The following is a 16,972-nucleotide window of genomic DNA, read 5'->3' as shown; positions in this document are numbered from 1 at the left end:
ATTTACATTCCCACCAGCAGTGTCCTAGGGTTCCCTTTTTTCCGTATCCTCACTAACATCCATTATTTGTGGTCTTTTTGATGATAGCTATTCTGACAGGTGTGAAGTGATATTTTACTGTGGTTTTAATTTGCATTTCTGTGGTAATTGATGATCTTAAGGATCTTTTTGTGTGCCTGTTGGCCATCTGTATGTCTTCTTTGGAAAACTGTATATTCAGGTTTTCTGCCTTTTTTTTAAGTTTTTTTTTTTTTTCCTTTGATGTTGAGTAGTAGGAGCTGTTTCTATACTTTGTACATTAATCCCTTATCGGTCTTAGCATTTGCAAATATTTTCTCCCATTCATTAGGCTGTCTTTTTGTCTTGTAGATGGTTTCTATAGACAATATTTTAACAGATAAATTAGGTAAAGTATCTACTCATAAGAAGACAAAAACTTTCAACTCTAACCTTAATCAAAGTTAACTGGTTTAAAGTATTCTAGAATCCTCTACAAAATACTTACTTGAGAATATTTGTATAAGATAAGGGGAGAAGATTATTACTGAATCAATAACTCTTTCAAAATAATTTGTATTTCCCTCTTTCCATGATTGTTATGCTGTTCCCTCTGATAAGAATGCCAGCTACCGGCCTCATCCTTCTATGTCCATGTTATCTTCCTTTGACCATTTAAATTTTTTTCAAGAACAATTTATTAATATCTTTCCATTTGTTATGATTATTATTTTTTTACTTGTTATTTTTTTAAATAGTTTTACTACATTTAGTAGACATAAACGTGCCTTAGGTTTTTCTTAATTCACTATAGCACTTAATTGAGCACATGCTGTTTAATCAATAATGACAAAATATTTAGAAGTATCATAAAGAATTTAAGCTTCATAGATCAATAATCTAATCTTTCCCAACTTTGACAAGGAAAAAACATTGAGTCAAATATGCTTCCTTAGTCACTGGTTGCTGCTGAGTAGTTAGCCTACGGGAGTTTCTAAAGATCAGACTGTTATGTGGATGCTTTCTGTCCATTCTTGGCCAGAAATGTCCAGTGATTCTACAGGGAAATGCATATTATCTTTTTGGAAAGCTCTGTAGGAAGTGAAACTAGCCACAAGGAAAATGTTAGCACCTATCTCTGACCTCTGCTTCTGTATTCCAGCTTCTGTATTCCAACACGATGCGCATAAGGAGAGACCCGCAGTAATTGCTGGGGGTAAATATTGCTCTGTATTTTTGCTGAGCGTTCCCTTGTATAGACAGTAAAACATAAAGCCACTTAGATAACTTATGTGCTCCCTAAATGACATATGAAAGTGCTTAGGGCATGGAAGACACTCGACAGATGTTAGTTCTCGCTTTAGGTTTTAATATTATTTCATTCTTTAGAGCTATACTGAGCAGTATGGTAGCCACTAGCACCTGTGGCTACTGAGCACTTGACATGTTACTTGATTGTGCTCAAAATATAAAATACACAGTGAATTTCAAGCACTAAGTATGGAAAAAGAATGTTAAATAGCTCAGTAATTTTAATATTGATTGCAAGTTAGTATGGATATACTGAGTTAAATAAAATATATTATCTAAATGAGTTAATTTCATCTGTTGCTTTTTTTTTTGTTTTATTGATGCAGCCACTAGAAAACTTAAAATTACATATGTGCCTCACATTTGTGACTTGCATTTATTTCCACTGGACAGAAATGCTTTAGAGAGACCTCCCAGGTATTGTGGCAAGACCGCTGTACTGCAGATGTTCATCAATTTCTTCATCAGCTAAGAAGAAAAGAAAAACAACAAATTATAGCTGAGCAAATAGAAACTGTTCACTTATTAAATTGAAATTAAATGTGGATTTTTTACTGTTTTGTGGTCAGCTTTACCTTTAAGAGACTCTAGCTAACATTTAATGTCTAATGGAAAATAAAATCCCTATTTCTAGGTTACTGGTTGGTTCACCATGGAGTGGCTTTCCTAAGGACCGAATGGGAGATGTATATAAATGTCCTGTTGATCTATCCACCACTACATGTGAAAAATTGAATTTGCAAAGTAAGTTATAATTAGCAATGTGGTTTTTTTTAATACATAACAAAATCTTGTTATATACTCAGTTGAAAAAAAGACAACAAAACCAGTCAGAGTTTTGTCTTTAAGAAATATAGACTGCTTTTGTTGCCTGTATCTCTGTAGTCATATGGGGTCCAACTGTATCCAAACTTCCAACACAGTTTGATGACCTCATTAAGTAAGATGTGTGGGAAACGTGCTGCCTCCTAGACCATCTGGCCCAGTCTGTGGACCAGTTTCCACCAACATTTAGGATGATTTTGGTGATTACTAACAGAAATCTGAGACTATTCATACTTCTCTCCCTCCCCAAAACAAACCATACAGTGTAGAAACATCGGTACTAGGGATAATTTGGGGGGTGCTGAGGAGCACTCTGTGTTTCTGGTCATGTGAAAATGATCTTGTTCTACTAAAAAAAGAAAAATCACTATTTGGAATTGTTTGTAACTGTTTGGAATTGCTGGGTTTTAATTATCCACAAAAGCAGACCTCTATTTCCAGAAGTTAAGTAGTGAAGGAGAATTGGCAAAATAGTTTGATAAGATAGCAGGGTTAAGAAATGATTTTTCTAATAAAAAGGAAATGATTCTATAAGTAAAAACATCTACTTCTGCTTTACTCACTACACCAAAGCCTTTGTGTGGATCACAACAAACTGGAAAATTCTTCAAGAGACCAGACCACCTTACCTACCTCCTGAGAAATCTGTATGCAGGTCAAGAAGCAACAGTTAGAACTGGACATGGAACAACAGACTGGTTCCAAATCGGGAAGGGAGTATGTCAAGGCTGTATATTGTCACCCTGCTTATTTAACTTATATTCAGAGTATATTATGCAAAATGCCGGGCTGGAAGCACAGGCTGGAATCAAGATTGCCGGGAGAAATATCGATAACCTCAGATAGGCAGATGACACCACCTTTATGGCAGAAAGTGAAGAGGAACTGAAGAGCCTCTTGATGAAAGTGAAAGAAGAGAGTGAAAAAGTTGGCTTAAAACTCAACATTCAGAAAACTAAGATCATGGCATCCAGTTCCATCTCTTCATGGCAAATAGGTGGGGAAACAATGGAAACAGTGACAGACTTTATTTTTTGAGCTCCCAAATCACTGCAGATGGTGACTGCAGCCATGAAATTAAAAGATGCTTGCTCCTTGGAAGAAAAACTATGACCAACCTAGAGAGCATATTAAAAAACAGAGACTTTCCTTTGCCAACAAAGGTCCATCTAGTCAAAGCTATGGTTTTTCCAATAGTCATGTATGGATGTGAGAGTTGGACTATAAAGAAAGCTAAGCACCAAAGAATTGATGCTTTTGAACTGTGGTGTTGGAGAAGACTCTTGAGAGTCCCTTGGACTACAAGGAGATAAAACCAGTCCATCCTAAAGGAAATCAGTCCTGAATATTCATTGGAAGGATTGATGCTGAAGCTGAAACTCCAATATTTTGGCCACCTGATGTGAAGAACTAACTCATTGGAAAAGGTCCTGATGCTGGGAAAGGTTGAAGACAGGAGGAGAAGGGGACAGCAGAGGATGAGATGGTTGGATGGCATCACCGACTCTATGGACATGAGTTTGAGTGAGCTTCAGGAGTTGGTGATGGACAGGGAAACCTGGGGTGCTGCAGTCCTTGGGTTTGCAAAGAGTTGGACACAACTGAGCAACTGAACTGACTGATCCTATTTGTAAGGAGAGAGGAAGGAGGCAATAAAAGGGAGTGATGACCAGTCAAGAATGAAGTTAACTGGATGAAATTAATGTCTCTGGTACCTGGGAAAATGAGTCTTACGAAGCATGCTCCCTTTTCTGAGACACAAAGGAAAGAGACAAGTCAGAATCTAGAAGGACTTTTAGGTAAAGATGAGAGAAGTTGAGATTACCCTTCAAGTATGATTATCTTCTTTGCACTAGAGAGTGATGGAATCTGGGTTGAGTTTGGAGGCTTGAGAAGAAGGATGAAGTTTTTAAATGGGCATCCTGGGAAATAGGGGATAAACTGTATAATAAAACTTTTGAGCTCTCACCTGTAAATATATATATATTTATTTTTAGAAACTTCATGCATATGTATATAAATGAGTAGATAACTTAGGATTAGGGCTTCCCAGGTGGTGCAGTGGTGAAGAATGTTCAATCCCTGAATGGGGAAGATTCCCTGGAGTAGGAGATGGCAACCCACTCCAGTATTCTTGCCTGGAATTTCACCATCAGAGTAGCCTGGCAGGCTACTGTCCATGGGGTCACAAAGAGTCGGACACAACTAAGTGACTGAGCACACACAACTTAAGATAAATGATGTATATACACATTTACAGAAATAGTGTAATTTTATGTACATATATATGTGTTTGTCTATATATATATATATACACACATACCCTAGCAGAGATTAGAGGATAATAAAAAACTAATATGTATAGCTGTACAGGTATGTGTCTGTGCGTGTGTGTTTATATACACACACATATACACCTTGGCAGAGATTAGAGGATAATGAAAAAAATGATATTATTGAAAAGAATTTCAATGTTCAGTAGGTCAAGGATGGATACAGCAAATGATGCCTTAGCTGAATGGGAGGGAGAAGGTTGGAGAGATTTATCTATTATTCTACATGCTAGTGTCATGATGGCCTTCTAAAGTTCACTTACTGTTGCTTTGGGCCAGATTCTACCATATGGCATTCTTTGATAACACTTTAAGAATGGTTTTTTCTGATCCAGAAAAAGCGTTAGATGGAGTCATCATGACCTTTGCAGGCCCCACCCCCGAGGATCACATTCTGCAGCCTCACTCATTTAAGTAAGCAGCCAGATCAATGTAACATCTCATTTCCATACACTTGATTACACACCATGAGCGCTAAACTCAATGCTATATATAAACCTGAGTGTACATTGAAGAAAAAGTCTTTAAATAAATGATAATTTAACCACTTTTAAAAATCTTCTCCCCTTTGAAAGCTTCCACGAGCATTTCCAATGTTACTGAGATGAAAACCAACATGAGCCTTGGCTTGACACTGACAAGGAACGTGGGAACAGGAGGATTTCTTGTGAGTGTTTACTTTTCAAATCCTCTTTCCTCTCAAGTATGAAGTCAGTGTCTTCTGACCATCCCTCCTAGCAAACCAAATCTTGACGTTTAAACGTTCGAACTTGAATTTTGGATAAGTCATGCTAGAGGAGAGCCAACATGAAAGAACAGTGTGTTGATATGGAAGCATCTTAAGATATTTAGCGAAAATGTTGCTACAGAATGTTTTGAGGAAAGGGGGCAGAAGGAACAGCGATTCTTTGCCCTTGAAAAATGCGTTTTGTATTTGTTGATGACAACAGAATTCTAGTTCTCATTTCCCCTTCCTGTAGGAACATTCTGGATAGGTACAGCTAGTTCAAAAAGTAGGTTTCAAAGCTACAAAGTACTTTTGTTTTTAATCATTTCTGATAATCATTGACTACTCTGATATTATTTAAAGCAATGATCTGGACTCATTTCATGTTAGCATTTACTCTCATTTAGTTTATAGAATACTGTGTAAAGACCACCACAAATCAGTAAAAGAGAATGCTTTATTTAACAAGTGGTCTGGGGACAATTAATTGGTGAATATCTTGCATATCCAAATATACTTCCAAGTGAACTAAAGAGTTAATCTAAAAAAACTAGAAGAAAATGGAAGTTTTCTGAGAGAATTTCTGACCTTGGAATCAACTGACAAAATAATATAGAAAATTGTTTAAAAGACATGACTATGTTAAAAAAAGGAAAAAAAAAAAGAAAAGAAAATCATCACACACCAAAAGATAAAATAAAGAGAAAAAAAGAGCTTAAAAGCAAACAAAAACCCAACCTCATTTGACATTTCTACCAGCCCATGTAGGTGTAAACTAGTTGTATATCTGTTAAAAATCATCTTAGAAAGCTTGATTATGACATGTTGCATTGACATGCTAACTTAAAAGCCTATGTATATAAACAGATTTCTCTAAAAGTATAATCAATATTGAACAATATGATTCTGTTTTTACTGAGAGATATTAGACTTTGGTACCAACTAGTGAATTAGGTGTTGCTTACGATATATGTTAGATCAATGCATATATGAGTATTTCAGTGAATCTTCCTGGTTTATAATCTTCTGAAGTCTATCATATGGTTGTTTTGTCTTTCTTGTTTCCTTTCTTAAAGTTGAATAAATTAAGAAAGAAAATATATTGAGGTAATAGGGATTACAGAATATGCTTCAAAGTTTTTAATCTGTAACTTCAGATTTTTAATCTATAACTCAATTTTTATGTAAGTGTAAAACCTTTTATAAACCTTATATATAAAATGAAGTTGAAGAGAATTTGAGGTTAATTTAATAGTCAATGTAGCAAGTAGAAGGAAAGAGGGAAAGAGAAAAAAGAAAGGAAAAAGAAAAAAAGCTAAGGTTTCCTTTCCATACCTAAAAGGTCAAAATCTTAAGATACTCTTAAGAATACTGTGGAAAAGACTGACAATCATCACATTTTTTGAACCTTCTTAAGTTCTGGGCTTAAAGTAGGAATGTTGTTCTGGCATTAACAATTGGCATATTCTAATTTCAACTCCTTAATGTTGTTTTCCATTGCTTTTAAAACCAAAAAATATTTTCAAATACTTCATGAGTTAGTGTTTTTCAGGGTGATTAAGCTAAACCAACTTGGGGGTGCAGATGTAGGAAATCAGTAATTGGTATCTCATTTGGTAAACATACCCAAGGCATCAATTGTGATTCTCCCCTAATTGGCAAAATGAACCAGTTTTATAAGGGAAAAACTATGCCTTGCTCATTGAGTATGAAATATGACCACAGCTGCTTCTCTTTTGAGCTACCAACAATTAAACTGGGTCAAATAAGTTCCTTTTCATTCTTCCAATCACTTTTTGCAAGTCCACACTTTTCAGTTAAGTTTTAATAGTTGTTCCACAGCTTTATATAAGGTTAAACTTGTAGGTCTTTTTAAGATCATGACTAGACTTCTCTTCCCCATTTTTTTCTCCTTTCACATCTAATGATTTGTATTTAACCTAATATTTCCTGCCTGCAATGGAGAAGACCTGGGTTCAGTCCCTTGGTTGGGAAGATCCCCTGGAGAAGGGCATGGCAACCCACTCCTGTGTTCTTGCCTGGAGAACTCCATGGACAGAAAAGTCTGGTGGGTTATAGTCCTTCGAGTCACAAAGAGTCAGACATGACTGAGCAACTAACACACACACACTTGATATTTCCCACATGATTTAATCAGGAGTTCTTGCCTTTCAAGGGCTACTGAAAGGGAGAGCTTTGGCACTGGGTTAATGGCGATATTAATAACTGGAGTATGATGTGCACAAGAAGACAAGTGCCAGCTTGGATGACTGAAGGTTCTAGGGAGTGGACACAGGCAGCGCTGAAGTCCTCAAAGAAATGCTTCGATAACTGCAGAGTTAAAAACTGGCAGTTCATGAGCCTGCTAGCTCCTTTGTTTGTTTAGCATGTAGAGTATTGCAAGGGTTGTTTTTTTTTTTTAATTATAAATTTTCACACAAAATTTTTGCTTTGATTCTCCTTGAGAATTTGAGATGTTCAGCCACACGGGGCCTGTTTCACAGCACCCAGTGAGCAGGAGCCACAGTGGTCTGCTCTGCACGGAAGGTGTAGGCTCTTCACTCACCACGGTGTCCACACCTGGCCCAAGCTCTCTGCCAAGCTGCCTGCCTGGCCCATGGGGACATAGGGTTTATGGTTTCTGCTGAATAGTGAAAATGGAAGGGACAGGAGGAGACGTATGTTCAAGGAACAATAATGCTAATGAGGCTGGCTAACAATTACATATCGTTTGCTATTTACCCAGTACTGTTCTAAGTGTTTCATAGACGTAGACTCATTTTGTCTTCACAACAGCCTTAAGTTAGGAGGTCTGATCATCCTCATTTTATAGATGAGGCCGGTGAGACCCAGGTAGCTGAGAGACAAACAATGAACTTGGCCCCTTTTTTCTCCAGGTTGTTCTCTGGAAGGACAGCACCCCTCTTCTCTCATTTGGTGGGTGACCTGATGGGCTCCTCCCTGCACTGACAGTCCCAGTGGCCCTGTCCCCGAGACACGTGCCACCTGGGACAGCACATCTGCCACCCTCTCCTCCCCCTCTGTGGGCTCCAGTGCACTTTCCCTCAAAGGCGTTGTTGACCTGTTAGTTTCAAGAGCTGATGATTCCTAGTTTCTTAGAAGAGAAATGATTCCTGAGCGTCACAAATGGCGAGGTGGAAGGTTAACATTTCCCATGTGTTTTGTCATTGTTCTCATCTTTTGAAGACCTGTGGTCCCCTGTGGGCACAGCAGTGCGGAAGTCAGTATTACACAACTGGGGTGTGCTCTGATGTCAGTCCCGATTTTCAGTTGCGGACCAGCTTTGCGCCTGCAGTTCAGAGTAAGTGATGGCTGTGCCAAGGGTCTGAGCAATGCCTTACTTTAAAAGAGGGGAAATTGTATCAGCAAGTGCCATTCTCTTTTACTCTGTCTCATTTTCACGTGGATGTGACTTTTGTCTTACCTATGGAAATATGTTTCTTTTATCATTTCCTATGTAGCCTGCCCTTCCTTCATAGATGTTGTGGTTGTATGTGATGAATCAAACAGTATTTATCCCTGGGATGCAGTAAAGAACTTTTTGGAAAAATTTGTACAAGGCCTAGATATAGGCCCCACAAAGACACAGGTATGGACATCCTTTATATAAGACCCTAACCCACAGCTTTCTTTCTAAGAAAATATTACTAGAGATGAAGTCTTCATCTTTGCATTTGTCCAATCCCCATATTAAAAGCATTTCATGGTAGTCTTGAAAGTTAATTGAAATTTGTGCCACGTTGAGTTATTCTATCATAACTTTGCCTAATGCTGGTCTTTAAGCATGGGTTCCTATTTCTGACACAGGCATCGGATATGTGATATAGCTTCTTAATTTATCTTTCGTTGCTGATTTTTTCTTCCACTAACTCATGCACTAATCAATACATTTAAAAATCCATAATGTATTTTTTTATACACACTCGGACTAATAATGATAACTTTCTCATTTTACTGGTGAAAAAATTATCTTTGAATTCTAGGATTTTTATAAATAAGTTCAGACAGCATATTTCTGTCGTAGCTCAGTTGACAAAGAATCTGCCTGCAATGCAGGAGACCCCCATTCAATTCCTGGGATGGGAAGTTCCTCTGGAGAAGGGATCGGCTACCCACTCCAGTATTCTTGGGCTTCCCTTGTGGCTCAGCTGGTAAAGAGTCTGCCTGCAATGTGGGAGACCTGGGTTCAGTCCCTGGGTTGGGAAGATCCCCTGGAGAAAGGAAAGACTACCCACTCCAGTATTCTGGCCTAGAGAATTCCATGGACTGTATAGTCCATGGGGTCGCAATAACTGAGCGACTTTCACTTCAGTATCATAGTCGAGGCTAAACTTCCATTTTTTACAGAAGTCCTTTCAGTAGTTTTGTGTAACTTTATGTTTTAAAGAGTCTTTGGTTTTCTTTCTTCCTGTGGTGAAAGAAAGTGAAGTCTCTCAGTCGTGTCCAACTCTTTGCGACCCCATGGACTGTAGCCTCCCAGGCTTCTCCATCCATGGCATTTTCCAGGCAAGAGTACTGGAGTGGGTTGCCATTTCCTTCTCCAGGGGATCTTCCCGACCCAGGGATCAAACCTGGGTCTCCTGCATTGTAGGCAGACGGTTTACCATCTGAGCCACCAGGGAAGTCCTTTGGTTGCCTTCCTGTGGTAGGCAACCAAAATTAAGGAGCAGAAAGGTCCTGCTTTTATAACACTGAATAGCATTTTTAAAGTTTTGGGTTATTTCTTTCTTTCTTGTTGGATCTGCCTTTTTCTGGGCCATCCTGGTTGTAGGAAAACATTAAACCAATATCAACAGGAACCAGTTCACAGAGTTACCAGTTCCTGTGTTGCATCTGATGCTCCAGGGCACAACAGTTATTGGAACACTTTTCCCTAAATGCTTTGCAGTTCTCTATATTGAAATTTGCCTTTCTGCATCTCTATACAGTATTGTAAAATACCATTGCATGTTTTCCCCATTGACATTACTTTTCAATACCAAGAGGATATTAATATCTGTCAAAACTTTGAAGGTTTCACTGTGGGCTTTCACTGAAAATTCTGTTAAATAAGACTAAGTATCGTACTGGTTTCTAGAGAACATCACTGTTAAAACCCCTCATAAGAGAAGTTTTCATCTGTATCTGATTATTTTCTGTCTCTAAATGAATTACCCCTGTAACGTGACTTACTGTTTTTAATAGTTTCCATGGGGAATTCCTGACCTTCCTCTTCTATCTTGCAACCCCAATGCATCTTCTTCATCTCTAAAGGTGGTTTTACTCAGCATCTTTTCTTCGAACCTAAATGTGACCTTTCTGTAAGCCCTAATCTACCACATCTCTTCCACCTTCCTCCCTCTCACACAGAAGTTGTGGGGCTGTGTCAGGGGTCACCACTGTCTTCCTCTCAGCTTAGATTTTGAGATTCTTAGAGTTATTTTTGATCCTTTCCTCTCTCTCTCAAGTCTTACATCTTACCTTGAAGAGAGGAGTTCAACAATATCATATTTTTTTGGTCGTTTTCCCAGGAAGGCTGGTTAACTGCCTTCCTGGCAAAAGTAACTGATTGATCTCAGAAATCCAGGCCTTGCCCTATCCACCTTCCTTACACACTGGCCTCTATTTTCAGCAACTCTTTTACCACTGATTCCCTTATAACCACTTCCTATTCTGGAAGCCCCATATCCTAGGCATAGAGAGTGATCTCAGTGCTGAGTACAAGGACATTAACCAAAGTGTTTGACCTCCTTGATCTAAAGGATTCTGGTATGTGCTCAAACGTCTTGTTCAGAAGTTGTCCTACATCTCGGTTCTTCCAAATAAGTCTCTCCAGTGGCATTCTCCCTGAAGACCAGAAATGTCCTGTCCCAAACACACATATAGCAGCTTCCTTTCTAACGTCTGTGATGAAGGAAATCCAGCACAGTGAAAACATTTATACTGACTGCATTGATTAGCAGTCACTTTTCTTAGTATTCAACTATACTTCTTTGTTTATTAGATAATTATCCTCAATTGATGAGATGTTATGTTCCATCCATGATTGCTTGTAATGGTTAACATGTATATATCCTTTTGTAACTAGAAAATCTATTTAAATCTTCCTGTTATGAACTTTATTCTACTATTCATCCATATGGCAGTGCTTTAAAAGCTGCAGCTATTATTCTTGAGAACCATATGGCACATAAATGGCACATTATCATGCTTGTCAATAAGTCCCACTGCTGTACACTGATGACCTCTGACAGGGAAGTTATCCTATTGGAAGAAAAATAATTATTCTTAAGAAAAAAGTTGGAAATGATTCCCTTAAGCTATCAGCCTGTGTATAAATGCACTTCTGATTTTTATTATATTGGTTACATAGGAATGATTTATAACAATGACAAACCTGTAATAAACTTCTTTTCTCTTAAAGATGGGGTTAATTCAATATGCCAATAATCCAAGAGTTGTGTTTAACCTGAATACTTTTAAATCCAAAGATGAAATGATTAAAGCAACATCGCAGACATTCCAATATGGTGGAGACCTTACAAATACCTTCAAAGCAATTCAGTATGCACGGTAAGTTATGATGCTAATAGGTCAATATGTTGATAAAATAGAAGTGCTCATAAGTAAGAAAAGACAAAGAAAAATATAAAATATATGGTGCATGCATACTCAGTTGCTCAGTTGTGTCCAACTCTTTTTTTTTTTTTTTTATTAGTTGGAGGCTAATTACTTCACAGCATTTCAGTGGGTTTTGTCATACACTGATATGAATCAGCCATAGATTTACACGTATTCCCCATCCCGATCCCCCCTCCCACCTCCCTCTCCACCTGATTCCTCTGGGTCTTCCCAGTGCACCAGGCCCGAGCACTTGTCTCATGCATCCCACCTGGGCTGGTGATCTGTTTCACAATAGATAGTATACATGCTGTTCTTTTGAAATATCCCACCCTTACCTTCTCCCACAGAGTTCAAAAGTCTGTTCTGTATTTCTGTGTCTCTTTTTCTGTTTTGCATATAGGGTTATCGTTACCATCTTTCTAAATTCCATATATGTGTTAGTATGCTGTAATGTTCTTTATCTTTCTGGCTTACTTCACTCTGTATAATGGGCTCCAGTTTCATCCATCTCATTAGAACTGATTAAAATGAATTCTTTTTAATGGCTGAGTAATATTCCATGGTGTATATGTACCACAGCTTCCTTATCCATTCATCTGCTGATGGGCATCTAGGTTGCTTCCATGTCCTGGCTATTATAAACAGTGCTGCGATGAACATTGGGGTGCACGTGTCTCTTTCAGATCTGGTTTCCTCAATGTGTATGCCCAGAAGTGGGATTGCTGGGTCATATGGCAGTTCTATTTCCAGTTTTTTTAAGAATCTCCACACTGTTCTCCATAGTGGCTGTACTAGTTTGCATTCCCACCAACAGTGTAAGAGGGTTTCCTTTTCTCCACACCCTCTCCAGCATTTATTGCTTGTAGACTTTTGGATAGCAGCCATCCTGACTGGCGTGTAATGGTACCTCATTGTGGTTTTGATTGGCATTTCTCTGATAATGAGTGATGTTGAGCATCTTTTCATGTGTTTGTTAGCCATCTGTATGTCTTCTTTGGAGAAATGTCTGTTTAGTTCTTTGGCCCATTTTTTGATTGGCTCATTTATTTTTCTGGAATTGAGCTGCAGGAGTTGCTTGTATATTTTTGAGATTAATCCTTTGTCTGTTTCTTCATTTGCTATTATTTTCTCCCAATCTGAGGGCTGTCTTTTTACCTTACTTATAGTTTCCTTTGTAGTGCAAAAGCTTTTAAGTTTAGTTAGGTCCAATGTGTTTATTTTTGCTTTTGTTTCCGTTATTCTGGGAGGTGGGTCATAAAGGATCTTGCTGTGATTTATGTCAGACAGTGTTTTGCCTATGTTCTCCTCTAGGAGTTTTATAGTTTCTGGTCTTACATTTAGATCTTTAATCCATTTTGAGTTTATTTTTGTGTATGGTGTTAGAAAGTGTTCTAGTTTCATTCTTTTACAAGTGGTTGACCAGTTTTCCCAGCACCACTTGTTAAAGAGGTTGTCTTTTTTCTATTGTATATCCTTGCCTCCTTTGTCAAAGATAAGGTGTCCATAGGTTCGTGGATTTATCTCTGGGCTTTCTATTCTGTTCCATTGATCTATATTTCTGTCTTTGTGCCAGTACCATACTGTATTGATGACTGTGGCTTTGTAGTAGAGTCTGAAGTCAGGCAGGTTGATTCCTCCAGTTCCATTCTTCTTTCTCAAGATTACTTTGGCTATTCGAGGTTTTTTGTATTTCCATACAAATTGTGAAATTCTTTGGTCTAGTTCTGTGAAAAATACCGTTGGTAGCTTGATAGGGATTGCATTGAATCTATAGATTGCTTTGGGTAGAATAGCCATTTTGACAATATCGATTCTTCCAATCCATGAACACGGTATGTTTCTCCATCTGTTTGTGTCCTCTTTGATTTCTTTCATCAGTGTTTTATAGTTTTCTATGTATAGGTCTTTTGTTTCTTTAGGTAGATATACTCCTAAGTATTTTATTCTTTTTGTTGCAATGGTGAATGGTATTGTTTCCTTAATGTCTCTTTCTGTTTTTTCATTGTTAGTATATAGGAATGCAAGGGATTTCTGTGTGTTAATTTTATATCCTACAACTTTACTATATTCATTGATTATCTCTAGTAATTTTCTGGTAGAGTCTTTAGGGTTTTCTATGTAGAGGATCATGTCACCTGCAAACAGTGAGAGTTTCACTTCTTCTTTTCCTATCTGGATTCCTTTTACTTCTTTTTCTGCTCTGATTGCTGTGGCCAAAACTTCCAACACTATGTTGAATAGTAGTGGTGAGAGTGGGCACCCTTGTCTTGTTCCTGATTTCAGGGGAAATGCTTTCAATTTTTCACCATTGAGGGTGATGCTTGCTGTGGGTTTGTCATATATAGCTTTTATTATGTTGAGGTATGTTCCTTCTATTCCTGCTTTCTGGAGAGTTTTAATCATAAATGAGTGTTGAATTTTGTCAAAAGCTTTCTCTGCATCTATTGAGATAATCATATGGTTTTTATCTTTCAATTTGTTAATGTGGTGTATTACATTGATTGATTTGTGGATATTAAAGAATCCTTGCATTCCTGGGATAAAGCCCACTTGGTCATGGTGTTTGATTTTTTTAATATGTTGTTGGATTCTATTTGCTAGAATTTTGTTAAGGATTTTTGCATCTATGTTCATCAGTGATATTGGCCTGTAGTTTTCTTTTTTTTGTGGCATCTTTGTCTGGTTTTGGAATTAGGGTGATGGTGGCCTCATAGAATGAGTTTGGAAGCTTACCTTCATCTGCAATTTTCTGGAAGAGTTTGAGTAAGATAGGTGTTAGCTCTTCTCTAAATTTTTGGTAGAATTCAGCTGTGAAGCCATCTGGTCCTGGGCTTTTGTTTGCTGGAAGATTTTTGATGACAGTTTCGATTTCCTTGCTTGTGATGGGTCTGTTAAGATCTTCTATTTCTTCCTGGTTCAGTTTTGGAAAGTTATACTTTTCTAAGAATTTGTCCATTTCATCCAAGTTGTCCATTTTATTGGCATAGAGCTGCTGGTAGTAGTCTCTTATGATCCTTTGTGTCCAACTCTTTGCAACCCCATGGACTGTAGCCTACCAGGCTTCTCTGTCCATGGGATTCTCCAGGCAAGAATACTGGAGTGGGTTGCCATTTCCTCCTCCAGGGTATCTTCCCAACCCAGGGATTGAACCCACATCTCTTGCATCTCCTGCATTGGCAGGCAGATTCTTTACTACTGCACCATGTGGGAAACCCAAATATGCAATACCTACACTTAAATCAGAACTAGTAGAGTAGACAAGTCTGAACATTCTTTTACTTGAACACTTTGAGAAGGCAAAAGGGAATAAAATTTTTAAATCTTTGATTTCTGTGACTTTTATAAGATTTTTTAATATTTTATATGAAGTAAATAAAATGAAATTAAAAGACCTTGGGTTAAGTTGGAAATGGAGCAATCTGCAATTGTTTGTTACTATTTATTAAGACCCACAAACAACTTGAGCTAGTGGGACACTTCAACCAAATTAAGAAGGGCCATAGAATCTTAAGTGTTAATGACATAGGAGTCTGAATTGAAGGACTCATTCGGCTAACTACTATCTGGGGCAATTTCATAACTATATAACACTCCTAATTCTTAGCTCAGTGTCTCTATCTTCTTAGCACTGCTGACCTTCATCTTCACTCTGATTTGATCAGATACCTTTACCAAAAAGGTGCTAAACATTCTCATATTGTTTAAAAAACATAAATGAGAACAGTAAGTTCATCTTCCTTTAAACCTACTTTTTGCCCTTTGCCATCTGGTTGTGCCTTCCTTCCACTGCCATAATCCCTTAAAAGAAGAATCTATGTTCCTTCCTTCATATCCTTGAAACATATGACTCTGCCACCCTGTAAATGTGGTTTTGCCTCAAGCCTCATCCTCTTTAGCTTCCCTTATCATTTGACAATAATGAGCATGCAGTGCTATTTCTACCCCAGATGCCTTGACACCACACACTTCCAGAAAACCTGCTAACTTTTGTCAACGTTTGCCTCTTCATTGGCTTCTTTTCTAGTTTTTCTTCACTAAACAGAATCCTTCTTTCATAACCCTTTTTTTCTTAGGAGTTGTATGTACTCTCAGGTTACATGAGCCATCAGCCCTGCCTGGCTTACCCCACGGCTATGTCGTCAGCCCTGACCTCTCTCTCGGAATTCACACGGGTGTCCAGCTGATGCTTATTTGAAGTGTTGGCTCACTTGTCAAACTGAGTACATCCTAAACTGGCCCTGTGCTTTTCCCTTCCCCTCCTCGTAACTCTGCCATTTTGATTCATTGTCCGCCTTTTCCCCTCGTTATTCAGACTGTAAACTTAATGGTTTTTTTTTTTTTTATTCTTTCTACTCCTCTTTAGGTCACATATCTGGCCAGTCACCACATCTTGTCCTTTCTATTTCTGAATTTCCTGTAATATCTGTCCTTTCTTTTTTCAGTACATTCTGTGTTCTAGTTGCTGCTTCTGTCAACTGCTGACTCTCCCCATATGTCTCAAGAGTAGATTCCCTACAAGAGAAGATATGATTGGTTTGGCTCATTTTTTTGTGTGTCCCCATTAAGCTGTGCTTTGGAGTCCAGCTACCTCATCGGCTGCTGGCCGACAGCTATTATGCAAAGTACCCTTCTTGGTTCAGTAAAGCAGGCTGAGGGGAGGACTTAAGATGACGTAGAAAAATGGCCTCCTAGGAGTTAGAAACAGTAAAGAGCCTTTATTTTTAGAAGGGAATGTGGGTGTGGCATTTTTCCCTGGAAAGAGCCTAGGGGCCTGGCAAGCTTCCTTCTTAGGGAGAATAGGCACTTTCTGAGAAAATGGGACTCATATGGCTTTTATGATCTTTTCAAAACTTTGTTTTTCTCCTCGTCATCCCTCTCTCACCATTATTTTCCAAGCTAACAGGAGTCTTTCCATTGTGAGGAGAACCACTTAACGTTTTACTCATTCATTCCAGAATTTAATTACATCTAATTCTTTTTCTCTTTCTTCTTCTTTCTCCTCTTTCTTGATCTGTTTCTTTACAACACCAAATAGAATTCTGATACTCCTTCAGTGAAAGTTTCCATTTTCTATTGATCTAATTTGATTTGGTGCCTAAAGTTACAATTTATTGTTCCAAGCCCTGCAGATAATCATGAGCTTCCCAGGTGACGC

General features: G+C 38.1%; 1 protein-coding gene across 1 annotated transcript in view; it reads left to right on the top strand.

The window, feature by feature from the left end:
- The window catches only part of ITGA2 (integrin subunit alpha 2), a 105,373-nt gene that overhangs the window by 45,202 nt on the left and 43,199 nt on the right, over positions 1-16,972 (top strand). Inside the window, exons 3-7 of the mRNA XM_043488539.1 lie at positions 1,943-2,052; positions 5,042-5,133; positions 8,401-8,515; positions 8,676-8,803; positions 11,618-11,766. Of these exons, the coding sequence (XP_043344474.1) occupies positions 1,943-2,052; positions 5,042-5,133; positions 8,401-8,515; positions 8,676-8,803; positions 11,618-11,766 (594 nt within the window). The remainder of the gene's footprint in view (positions 1-1,942; positions 2,053-5,041; positions 5,134-8,400; positions 8,516-8,675; positions 8,804-11,617; positions 11,767-16,972) is intronic.

The sequence above is a fragment of the Cervus canadensis genome, chromosome 16 (genome assembly GCF_019320065.1).
Source record: "Cervus canadensis isolate Bull #8, Minnesota chromosome 16, ASM1932006v1, whole genome shotgun sequence".
Lineage (NCBI taxonomy): Eukaryota > Metazoa > Chordata > Mammalia > Artiodactyla > Cervidae > Cervus > Cervus canadensis.
This window is presented reverse-complemented; position numbering and strand designations above follow the sequence as displayed.